General features: G+C 43.8%; 1 protein-coding gene across 1 annotated transcript; it reads left to right on the top strand.

Moving 5' to 3' along the window:
- Positions 1 to 413: 413 nt before the first annotated feature.
- On the top strand, positions 414 to 11,314 carry LOC128402375 (putative methyltransferase DDB_G0268948). The gene is made up of 6 exons (XM_053366415.1): positions 414 to 749; positions 4,021 to 4,181; positions 7,604 to 7,817; positions 9,244 to 9,344; positions 9,773 to 9,910; positions 11,036 to 11,314. The coding sequence occupies exons 1-6, from the start codon at positions 639 to 641 to the stop codon at positions 11,124 to 11,126; spliced, it is 816 nt and encodes a 271-aa protein (XP_053222390.1). The 5' UTR covers positions 414 to 638; the 3' UTR covers positions 11,127 to 11,314.
- The last annotated feature ends 1,429 nt before the right edge of the window (positions 11,315 to 12,743 follow it).

The raw sequence follows: 12,743 nt of genomic DNA on the forward strand, positions 1-12,743 counted from the left end.
CTGATAACATTTAAAAGCGCTACAATAAATTACTTCACTGTTAAAACATTTAAAAACACACAAAGGCAGACCAGTGTCCCTAGGAACGTGCAGAAGTTGCAAGCTGTGCTCCGTGAAACCATGGCCACTCGTCTGTTTGAGGACAGGGCTCACGCTGCTATTTATCAAAAATACAGGTTTTCCCTGCAGCAGAACCTACAGGGTGTGATCTTCTCATACCTGGAAGAAAAGCTAAGAAGATAATAGAATGTGTCAGTCTGAACTTGCAAGAATTTGCAAGATGTGCTCCATGAAACACGGCCACTACTCTGATTGAGGTGAGGGCTCACGCTGCTATTGATCAAAAATACAGGTTTTCCCACCTACAGGGTGTGATCCTCTCATACCTGGAAGAAAAGCTAAGAAGATAATAGAATGTGTCAGTCTGAACTTGCAAGAAGTTGCATGATGTGCTCCATGAAATGGCCACTCCTCTTATTGAGGAGAGGGCTCACGCTGCTATTGATCAAAAATACAGGTTTTCCCCACAGGACAACCTACAGGGCGTTATCTTATCGTACCTGGAAGAAAAGGTAAGAACGTAGCAGTGTGTATCATTCTGAACTTGCAAGGAGTTGCAAGCTGTGCTCCGTGAAACCATGGCCACTCGTCTGTTTGAGGAGAGGGCTCACGCTGCTATTTATAGAAAATACAGGTTTTCCCCGCAGGAGAACCTACAGGGCGTGATCTTCTCGTACCTGGAAGAAAAGGTAAGAACAATAGTGTGTATCAGTCTGAACTTATACCCGTAGATCACTGCATTCATACAGCTGGCATAATTTTATATAAAAGGAGAGCTCCATTAGGAACTTTCTTGACTCTGATACTAGTCTTTATCCTGAAGATGTCCTGGAAGGCTTCCTGGCCTTCTTAATACTTTTGGGAAAAATTAGCATGGTCAATGACTCCTCCTGCGTCAGCTGGTAGACGAGGAGGCTGAGCAGCCTAAAACAAGGCTCTGCTGCGCCTCTGGTCCTTTCCAACTCTACAATTCTACAGTGTCACTTTGCTTCCCGAAGTAAATATTCTGTCTCTTTCATTTCTTGTAAACAACCAATCTTTCGTTATTCCTTTTCTGTGAAAACCTCTAGCAGGCATAAGGCTAAGGGTAAACACATATTCATAACAAACAAACAGAACTCTAGCAAAAGGTCTTACACCTCTTGGTACTGTGCCTAGGTAGTAACAAGGGGGTGGCAGTGATATAAAAAGAAAATGGAGTTGGCTTTTACAGGCCAACTCCCCATCAAAGTATCCCTGAAGTCCATTACGGGTCAGAGAAGAACAAGTGAAGGCAGGAACCAACTGAATGAAGCAGTTTTCTCTTGAGACACAGTTACCATCACCCCACCGTGCAAGGAGGCGAGAGGGAACCCAGAACAAAGGTGTGTCACAACTTTACATATTGCCCCACTCGTTAGCCAAAGACCACACCAAAAGCACCACAGATAAGTCATGAATTGGGTTGTAAAAGTAAATCAGATCACGTTCAGAGCTCAGGTTTCTGCAACCACCACTCCCCGGGCTCTGAATCTTCTTCCCTTGGGGGCCACGCAGCTGGTTCCTCCACCATTCTTCTGCGTCCAAGCAGCCCATGACATTTTGTGTTAATTCACAGCTGATTTCACTGTGTTCGAGTGAAAACTGCTCATGTATCGGACCTAGATGGGTACAGTGGGACCTCGGGTTAAGTACTTAATTCGTTCCGTAGGTCCGTTCTTAACCTGAAACTGTTCTTAACCTGAAGCATCACTTTAGCTAATGGGGCCACCGGAGCCCGATTTCTGTTCTTATCCTGAAGCAAAGTTCTTAACTTGAAGCACTATTTCTGGGTTAGTGGAGTCTGTAACCTGAAGCGTATGTAACCCGAGGTACCACTGTATGGCCTTGGGTTAGTCAGGAGTGGGAAAGCTGTGTCCCTCACGATGTTGTTCCTTTGACTACAACTCACATCCATGCTAACTAGTGGCCATGCTGGCTGCAGAGGACAGGGGGCTGTACTGTCTCAACAACATTGGAGTGGGTGGGTGCAGGATCACAGGTTCCCTAAAAGGTAAAGGGACCCCTGACCATTAGGTCCAGTCGTGGCCGACTCTGGGGTTGCAGCGCTCATCTTGATTTATTGGCCGAGGGAGCCGGCGTACAGCTTCCGGGTCACGTGGCCAGCATGACTAAGCAGCTACTCGCGAACCAGAGCATCGCACGGAAATGCCGTTTACCTTCCCGCCATTGCAGTACTTATTTATCTACTTGCACTTTGAGGTGCTAGCCTTGCAGGAAATGACCTGGCGATGCATTTCTTCTTCTTTTTTCATTTTTTAAAAAATTATTAAAGATTTTCTTGTTTTACAGAAGTAAGTGTAATTTCTCTCATATTTTTTCCATGTAACATTTTTACAAATCCGTTTCATTTGTTGAGACGTTAGGGGGAGAAGAAAAAAAAAGAAGGGGTGGAGGGAGGGAAGATGGGTGGGGGTAGCGTCGGGTGGCAATGTTTCTGTTATGCTTAATGTATGTAGGGTTTGGTGTCAGCGTTGCTTGTGCTGTTCACTTGTGTTCCTTTGGTGGTGATAGAGGTTGGGGTTGGCCTAGGGTGTGGTTGGTTGTTTGTGACTGGCTGTGGTGATCTTTGTTTTCGTGTGTGAGTGGGGTGGGTGGGTGTTTTGGATCAGGTTAGCCATATTGATTTCTATGCTGTTGGTGGATTATTGTCGTTGTCTTGTTGAGCTGTGTATGTTATAAAGGGGAGCCATACTGGGGTAAAGGCGTCTTCTTCTGTTTGTCCCCATGTCAGTTTGAGTTTATTGGTTAATTTTTCTAGTAGGGCTGTTTCCCATACTATTTGGTACCATTGGTCCATGCTTACTCCTGACAGGTCTCTCCAGTGTCTGGTTATGGTGTTTCTGGCTGCTGAAAGTAGGTGGGTTATGAGTTCTTTGTGGTGTAAATGGGCATTGTTGTCTTGGACGATGTTTAGTAGTGCCAATTCTGGGGTGATGTCTAATACTTGCTTAGTTATTTTACATATTTCTTGTATGGCTGTTGTCCAGAATAGTTGGATTTTGGGGCACTCCCACCGCATGTGGAGGTATGTGCCTGTGGAGGTGACCCTCTCCAGCATTTTGGTGAGGTTCCTGGGTGTATTAGCACTAGTTTTCTTGGTGTTAGGTACCACCTGTAGGTGAGTTTCAAAGTGAGTTCTTTTCTTTTCGTTGATATGGATTTAAAGGGGGGTTTAGAACACATTCTGGTCCATTGAGTGGGGTTAATCTCATAGCCTATGTCATTCTCCCATTGTTTTTTGATTGCGTCTAGGGGGTTTGTGGGATTTTGGAGTAGTATTTTGTATATTGCGGATACTGTCCCTTTACCGTTTCCCTTTGTTGTTAGGAGGAAGTTTTCGAAGGTTGTCGGGGGCCTAGTTGCTGCTGTTTTTACTGTTGGGTTGTTTAAGAGGGCATGTAGTTGGTGTTGTGTTAACCAGGGCATTTGAGTGTCTTCTAGTTTGTCTTGTATTTCTTGTATTGACAAAAGTTTGTTATTTTTATAAAAGTCTATTAGGCAATATAAGCCTTTGGTTCGCCAGGTTTTTATCTGGAGGTTTTTTGCTGCATGGTGGAATAATGGGTGCTATGCCAGGGGGATTAGTGGGGATGGGGTTGGGGATAGTTTGCCTATTTCTGTTTTCCATGCTTTGAGCATGGTCTGTGTGTGCCTGTTAAGTGTTGTGGGAATTTTCTTTAGTTTGTTTGGGAGGAGTGGGTATGTTGTGGTGCAGGTGTTTTCAATTGTGTCCCTCTCTAGGTGTACCCATTGTTTTGTCTCATCTTCGAGTATATATGGGATTATATGGCATATTTGGTTGGCAATGTAATATGCTTCTATGTTGTGGATTCCCCATCCTCCTTATGAGGTGGGGAGGTGCAGGTATTTGGAGCTTATTCTTGTTTTTTTCTGAGATGTGTCACTATCTTTTCTCAGAGAGTGAGCCCTGGGCAGCTGGCAGTCGATGTAGGTTGTGGCTCGGGCCAAAGCACTCGGATGCTGGCAAAACATTTTGAGAAGGTGTTCGGGACAGACATCAGTGAAGCTCAGATCGAGGAGGCCAGGAGAGCTCCACAACCACCCAATGTCTCTTATCTGTAAGTAGGAGCTGACCTTGCACGTGGATGGTCGAGAGAAAGTGGGCAGGAAGACGTTTTTCTCCCTCTGTCATCACACTAGAGCTCTTGAAGCTGAATGTGTTTTTTTAAAAAGATATTTATTAAAATTTTCAAAATTAATACAGTAAGAATATAAAAAGTCAAAAAGAAAAAGAAAAGAAAATACGAAAAAACAGAAAAAAATACATAAAAATTAAAAACACATTAAGTTCACCAAAATTTACTTTCATTGACATATTTTCCCGACCTCCTCATACCTCCCCTTTTTGTATTCCAATTCAAGTTATTGATTCAGCAAATCCTTAACCATAATTCTTAACCTAATAAATTAACATGTTATTATTTTACTTTTACTCTTTCATCCATTTCCTCAATTTATTTTTGCTAACCTTATTTTCCTTTAATTTAGTTCATTTTTTTAAAAAACCAATTTCACCTTATCCAAACTTAAACATCAATACTTATACATCAATACATATTCTTAAAACATTCTTTCTAAAGTCGACCCAAATTCCCTTCCACGAATTTCCTAAATTTCATAAACATTACAAAAACAAAAATAAAAGCAAAACACATTATACTTATGTACCCTTTGGATTCCCAAACCCCACCCCACCCTTTCCCGGTTCCAGTCCCCAACAAATGCCCATCAGTCTTAATCTAATATTTAGCCTGGAGATCTCACATCCGAGGCTCTTAATTCTCTCTCAATTCCTCTCTGCTGGTTTTTTTGATAGTCCTTAAAATTAAACACCAACTCTCGGAGAAGCTCTGGCCCTTCAGGATCCATGTTTCTTTCAACCAGTCCTCCATACTTAAAGGTGGAACCCAAATCTTGTTTCTTACTCCTTTCAAGTCCAAATGTCCCCAAGGCTCCAACCTCCACCTTGAACAAATTTATAATCCTTAGGTCTTCGGATCTCCACATAAGGAGATCTTTCCTTTCTTCAATCTCCAATTCAGGCCAGATTTTCTACATCAAATTCTTATTTTCCTTCATTACCATCATGTCAGGCCTCAAGTCCTCCTTCATCATCTGCAGCTCTTCAGGGACAACATATGTCTCCTTCTCCAAATTCTCAAAGTTGTCAAGTTTCTCTTTCTGTTCAGTTGAATAAACTTCCAGATTCAACTCCTTATCAGTTTCAATGATATTGTTTACAGTTGAGTCCAGAGTTGTAACATTTATAGCCAAAACATCAATTTGGCCGTGCAACTTTCCCAAGAGAACAAAGACTCTGTCCAATTCAGCCTGAATTCTCCCTTCTCCAGCCATTCTTGTAATGTCCCAAATCCCCCTCTAGAGGGATTTTGGTTTCTTAGTGTTCATTCCAAACCAGGTCCAAAAATCCAACTAGCTTGTATCAGTTCTTCCTTGTTTTCAACAAATTATAACAAAAATTGTAACATATATAACCAGCAGAAGCAACAGAAACAAAGTTCTCTTTTTCCGTTTTGACAGCTACTTTGACAGCTGTCAAACTCTTTAGTACCTCATCGACAGGCTCTCTCGCGGAACACTCCCGGGTCCGGGAGGGTGGCACTTCGGTTCCCAAAATTAGCTCTTTATCCTCCAGCAAAATTTCTTATACTGCCAAATCGTGAAATTAAAGTCTTTTACCAAAGAAGGAAAGAAGAAAAGGTTCTCTCGACCTTAGTTAGCAGGTCTTTGCTTTAACTTGTTTACAAGACGGGGAGGCAGACTTCCTTTTTACAACTTCCCCGATCGTGCCTAATTCTTAAAAGCAAAATTTTCTTTACAGTACCAATTTCCGTAGTACTCACGGGTTGTTACTTTTAGAGTCCAATTGTTCACAAGAAGAAGTCAGCGCTTTCCGACCATGGCTTCACTCTGCAGGAGAAGCAGTCGACTCTCCGCACTGCGCCGCTCACCCCGTCCCCCGTTCCGAAGCCTTTAAAAAGGCTCCTTCGCGGGTCGGGGGGCGCAAATGGTGCCCGCCGAGTCACCAGGTTCACAGGCTTCACCGCCTGTGATTTTTATGGGTCCCCGCGTTGCCGCAGCGGCAAGACCCGATCCTGCAGAGCCGATTCCCTCCGGAGCTCAGAGGGAATCCGCCATTAGTCGATGGCGCTAACCCGGAAAGTCTCTTGAAGCTGAATGTTGGAAGATTCAGGACCGACGAAAGAAAACACAGCTTCATGCAGTCCATGTTTAAACTATGGAACTCCCTCCCACATGAGGCAGGGACGACCACCAACTTGGATGGCTTTAAACGAAGACTAGATAAATTAAGGAAGAGGCCTATCAGTGGCTACTAGCCACGATGCCTCTGCTGGACCTACAAGGTGGGCAGAGTGAAGGCCAGTTTTTCTGACTACCGGAAGCCGCAGGAGGGAAGCCATTTTCTCAAATCCTGCTTGTGGGCTTCCCCCAGGTATTTGGTAGGCCATTGTGAGAACAGGATGCTGGACTAGACGGGCCCTAGGCCGGATCCAGCAGGCTTTCCTTATGTTCTGATGTTTGTGCACACAGACACTTCCAATTACTCCACAAATTAGCTAATAAGTATTAAAATATGAAAGTATATTTAAAGCGCTATCATACCACTTTAAATAGTCATGGCTTCCCCCAGAGGATTCTGGGAGCCATCATTTGTTACAGATTTACAAAAGCAGCCCCGGAATGTCTCACTTTTCCTTAAGACGTCCAAATTTTCATTCGAGGGTATGGAGTTATGCAACCATACAACCTTAGAAGACACCTGAAGCACAGGGAAGGTTTTTGGGGATTTTTTAATGTGTAGTGTTTTGTTATGTTTTTATATATGTTGGAAGCCGCCCAGAGTGGCTGGAGCGACCCAGTCAGATGGCTTGGGTATAAAAAATACAATGATTATGGAATAGGACATCCCTATTTTCATCGGAGAAATGTTGGGCGGTATAACGATGGCTGTGCTCTGCCTCCACAGCTGGAACCAGCAATGCTACTGAATTCCAGTTGTTGGAAACCACTGAGGAGAGAGGAGTCTTGCACAGGGGCCAAGAAAGGGGGGTGCGGTGGGTGCGGTCCACCCCAGGTGTCACCACTGAGGGGAGTGACAAAATGCTGGGCGGCACCCACCGCCGGGCCTGCAGTGCGCCCGAGCTACGCATGTCTACTGGGAGTGACACTGTGGCTGTAGGGTGGCTGAGTGGGAGAAGGCAGGCAGACTCTGGAGGCCCTGCGGTGCGCTCTGCCCCATGGGTGGCTCAACCACTGGGCGCACTGCCCCAGGTGCCCGAGCGGCTTCCTCTGCCGCTGGTCTTGCACCCAGGTTTTGTTTGCGGGTTTCCCAATGGGGCATCTTGCTGGCTACTGTGAGAACGGGATGCTTAGCCAGATGGGCCTTGGGCCTGATCCAGCAGGCTTCGAACAATCACCTTGCCATCTCCTCCCACAGGGTGTGCCCTGCCGAAGACCTCCCTTTCGAAGATGGCTCTGTGGACCTGGTCACGGCGTTTGCGGCCGTCCACTGGTTTGACGGGCCTCGCTTTCTGAGGGAAGTGGACCGAGTTCTCAAGCCGTCAGGCTGTGTGGTCTTCAGCTCCTACAACTGGGACATGCAGTTGTGTTACAAAGATTGTACAGACAAGTTAACAGAGATCTTCAGAGAGGTCAGTCCATCGCACAGGCCTGTCTGCCCAGACCTCGGACCTGAGGTCCACCTTCAGACCAAAAATTTCAGGGCCATCCCTGCCAGTTTTCTAGCCCCAAATGTCTGTGGGGTTGTTGTTTTTAAGTGTCCTTCCTGTAGAAGAATAGAAGAGTCCTTCAGTCTAGGTTAACTGAGCAAACCTAGAAGTCCTGGATGCATTTTAATCCCTCCTGCAAAACACTGGCACTATGGAAAAGAATATCATTTCAGGGCCCAGGCGTTTATTACAGTAATATTTATAAAGCCAGTTTCTACAAAGCACCATGACTTTCAACACTTTTACCAACCCCCACTCAGTAATTAAAATATTCCATATATATACACACACACACCACATAAAACAAAAGACCTCCAAGTGGTTTACAAGGCAGTCTAAAATATTACAGTCAAACCTTGGCTGTCGACCATAATCCGTTCCAGAAGACCATTCGACTTCTGAACATTCAACAACCGAATACAAAGCGGAAGCCTCAGTACAATAGGGAAACTCAAAACAGAAGCCGGGTAGCATCTTCGGCTTCTGAAAATCGTTCGGAAACCAGAGCAGTTACGGTACTTCCGGGTTTTCGGTGTTTGGGTGCCAAAACGTTCCAAAACGGAGGCATTCGGGAACCGAGGTCTGACTATAATTTGAAATACCAATTTAAAAAACATTAAAAACGTGTTACATGAAATAAATAAAACTGACCATTTCAAACACTTATAGCTACTAAAACCTAGGTAGGCATGCGGGAATGAAAACGTTTTTAGCCAGATATGTCAATGGGCAGGCAGTTCCAAAGTGCTGCCACAATAAAATATTGATTTCTTGCAAGTGCTGAATGAATGTTACGTGACACTTGTGAAAGGGCCAGTTTCACAGATGCCAGCCATCAAATGGGCACATACTGGGTGACAGTCTTGAAATACAGTGGTACCTCGGGTTAAGTACTTAATTCGTTCCGGAGGTCCGTTCTTAACCTGAAACTGTTCTTAACCTGAAGCACCACTTTAGCCTACTGCTGCTGCCGTGCCGCCGCTGACGATTTCTGTTCTCATCCTGAAGCAAAGTTCTTAACCTGAAGCACTATTTCTGGGTTAGCGGAGTCTGTAACCTAAAGCGTATGTAACCTGAGGTACCACGCTACATTATTCTATAGGCTGCCACACCTCACACATTTCCCTCAATGCTTTTAGTCTTTCCATATAGGGAGCATCTGCATGTTGATCATTTTTCTACTCCAGATTTCTGCACCTTTAACAGCTCAGCATCCTCTTTTATGCAGCATGCTTTGAACAGTGAGATTTTGCAAGCATAAAAAAAATGACTGTGGCTTCCCACCCACCCACCCCCTTTCTCTCTCTCTCTCTCTCTCTCTCTCTCTCTCTCTCTCTCTCTTTTCCAGGTGGTAGACCAGCTTTTCACCTTTAGAAATAAAAAGCTCAAATCACTTCAGAATGATTACCAAGAAATCTTTGATTCTTTGCCATTTCAGGAGAAGAAGAGGTGAGTGGATCAGGCCCTTTTGTACAATGTGGTGCATTGACCCAGCCATGCCAATCTCTTCAATCTCCTGCTAAAAACATTTCTGTTCCACCAACCTTATGCAAACTATTAAGAATGCATCCACAGTTGTTAAATGATACCTGTTTTTAACTTCTTCTTTTTCCAACTTACTGAATTTGTAAGTTGTATGGTTTTGTTGCTGTAAACGGCTTTGATATATTTTTATGACACAGCAACATACAAATATTTTTGTAACTAAACAAATGCAAATTGGGAAGTCCGGAACAATACTGTCAAAGTCACTAAGTTGAACAGCCACACTCTCCTGAGCAAACATACATATGATTGACACCACTTCCGTAGTCAAAGGATTTCCGTACTCTCAACTCAGCCCCGAACTTCTCCTAAAGCTTTCTGCTTCTTTCCAGGATGACAGATATTTTCGATAAAATTCCCCTGAGTGTTGCTGATGTAATAGGATATATCCAGTCACTCTCGCAGCACCGACTTTATCTGGAAGCCCAGCCTGAGGAGGCGAAATCACTTCTCCAAAACACAGAGCGAAGGTGACAAAATATGTTTGCTGGAGTAAGCCAAATGTGGAAGGGCCAAGGAACCATGGTTAAGTCTGCTAGGAGAGTCGCATTGAAGTCTTTAGCCTGTGATATTGCATGTCTTTTCATAGATGGCATGCAGTAGAATTTACCGGTAACTGTTCTCAGTACGAGATGCTAGCAAAGCAGAAGGGCTTGGATTTCCATATTTTTTCCTGCAATGAAAATTCAGCTCCAGTATGCACATTGTAATTTTTAATTCAAAAAATTCCCATGTAGAGTAACAGAATTGTAAAGTTGGATGGGAACCACACCCCTCCCCCCAAAAAAAAATTAGCCCAGGGATGGAAGGAAGAGATAACCATGACCAGAAAAGAATGGCAAACCAAGTTGATGGCAAAATTAACTGGGAAGCTCAGAAATCAAGAAGACAAGAACTTTAAGAAAGAATGGGGAAAGTTTATAATTTATGTACGAGACTGCTGTAAGCAACTTAAAACATTAGCAGGATTTTAATCACAATTGTAAAGAAACAGTTAAGTGTGGATAATTTAGAAGGATAAAAATTTGGATTAGTACTGATATGCAGTTGTAAATATCAGTAGGACCCATGGAAGGGATGCGTGGGGGAAGTCAGGAGATTCAGAGTAATCTCAATATTTGGGGTTTTTTTTGTTACATGTTTATACTTTTTAAAAATCAAATTAAAAATTATTTTAAAAAGGAAGGGACCCCTAAGGGCCATCTAGTCCAACCCCCTGCAATGCAGGAATCTCCGCTAACGCATGTGAGTGGCGAAGACAGAAGTGTTGCCAGATGCCAGCTATTCATTTAATCTGTGCATAAGCCATGCTTCAAACCTTATGCCAGCTTTATGCCATCAGTCCCATTTCCCCACAGCCGCCGTTTGCCGCATTTTATTGTACCAGTTTGTCAAAGAGGCAGCCTCCCAAATTCTTCTAAGTATCTCGCCATTATGCGCCTGGCTGCCATCAAAAGACAACTTGTTTGAACCGTGAAAAGATGGAGCGGTGCTATCTCTGGACATTTCGAGGTGTTTCGTCCAGTAATTGTTTTCATTTCAATGAATCCCGGAACTGAACCCTGGTTTCTGCTCTCTTGCTTTCCTTCCCCTAGGTTTCTGGAGACGATGGGCGTTTCTTCTCGGGATACCCAGCTGGAGTTGCTCACGAAGCACATTTGCATCTTGGGCTGCAAGAGCTCCTGAGAGGAATGTCTGTCTAAATGCACAGGGCAGGGCGCATGTGTAGGTCACTGGGTGGCTTCCTCTGAAATTGGTGGTCGGTGTCATATTTTACCTGCTCCTCTCATGTAGAATCATGTGCATTAAATTTATCGTGTTAACGATCTTTTCATTTGGTATCATAATAAAACAGAACTGAGTTGAATAGTGAAGATGGCCGCCGAACTAGCTGCAGAGTTCTGGAGGTTATCTGAGGCAAGCTTTTAAATCTGCTTTTTAAACAGGCTCGACACCGAGCCAACCTTTGAAACCCCTTTATAATATATTTTAACTCCTCCAGAGCTTTTAAGTAATTTAATAGTTCTTTTAGCTTGTTGCCTTGTTATCTTGATGTCCGGAGGGTTTGCTCCCCGCGCTGCTACGCTCCTCAAGTCTGACCGAAAACGGGTGACGGCTGATTTATTGCCAACTTCGTGTTATGCCCTGAACTACAAGCTATCAAATTACAATTACAGACAGCTATCCCAAATCTTGCCTCAATTTGGACCTTAGCCTATAGCTGGGTGGAGCTTCCGACTTCCTAAGAGACATAGTTTTTGAAATAGGAAGAATAACCCTGACAACAAAGATTTACAAATGGTACTTACCAGAAAGAAACGTAGGGACCTGGGGATAGTGACAAGCCCATTGTTCCAGGAGTGTTATGAGAAACAGAGTAAAATCACGCAATACTTTTTACATACAAGGGACAATGAGAATGGAAATGGAAATGGGCAAAAGATGGCTGAGATGGTTGAGTCGAAGCAGGATGAGGCTCTTCTTTTTCCCTCTGCTGCTCAAGATCACACAACCTCCTCTAGAGGAATACAGGACTCGGAGAATAGCAACCAAAATAGAAACACAATGAGCCTGGCCCATGAAATAGTCTTGGCTGAGATATTATCTTCAGAGCTACAGGAAGAAACCCGAAACTCCCAGAAATCCCAGACTTCATCTATGGGCTCCCAGACGGAAAACAATGACTGCTATCCTCAGGACTGGCTGCTCTCTATAAATCTGGATCTGGCAGCTATGAAAAAATACTTAACAATAACAAACGGGCTGCTTCTGACATTAGTGGAAAATTATTCCCTTCAAGCTAAAGGCTCAGAAATTCATGGTGCCGATCCACCAATCACCCCTCAAGAGCCAGAATATATAAAGCAACCAGCAACCAGCAAGTGCACACAAGGATCAGCAGCGGAAAATCATTTACACCAAGGAAAGGGCATAGGGTTGTATGTATCTGTCCCTAAAACTGAATTTCCTATCGAAGTAAATCAAAAGAAGCGAGGCATCAGTAAGAGATCCCATAAGAAGAAAGCTGAAACTAAAAAGAAAAGTAAGAACATAAAAACTGCAAGGAAATCTGTTATAAACCGACGTGCATGTAAAATATGCTGGAAAAGACTATATAAGCTGATCCCAACAAAATCAAAAACAAACTCTAACAAACCTGCTATACACGGCAGCAGAGAGAACAACAGTGTGGATTCAGGAAAAAAGATCCAGCTGAAGTCTCTGAAAGAAACATTATCGCTGCCTAACAAAACAAGTGAGGAAACGGAATTACAACCCGGGTGCTCTATGCTGAAACCCCAA

This window comes from Podarcis raffonei, chromosome 15 (genome assembly GCF_027172205.1).
Source record: "Podarcis raffonei isolate rPodRaf1 chromosome 15, rPodRaf1.pri, whole genome shotgun sequence".
Classification (NCBI taxonomy): domain Eukaryota; kingdom Metazoa; phylum Chordata; class Lepidosauria; order Squamata; family Lacertidae; genus Podarcis; species Podarcis raffonei.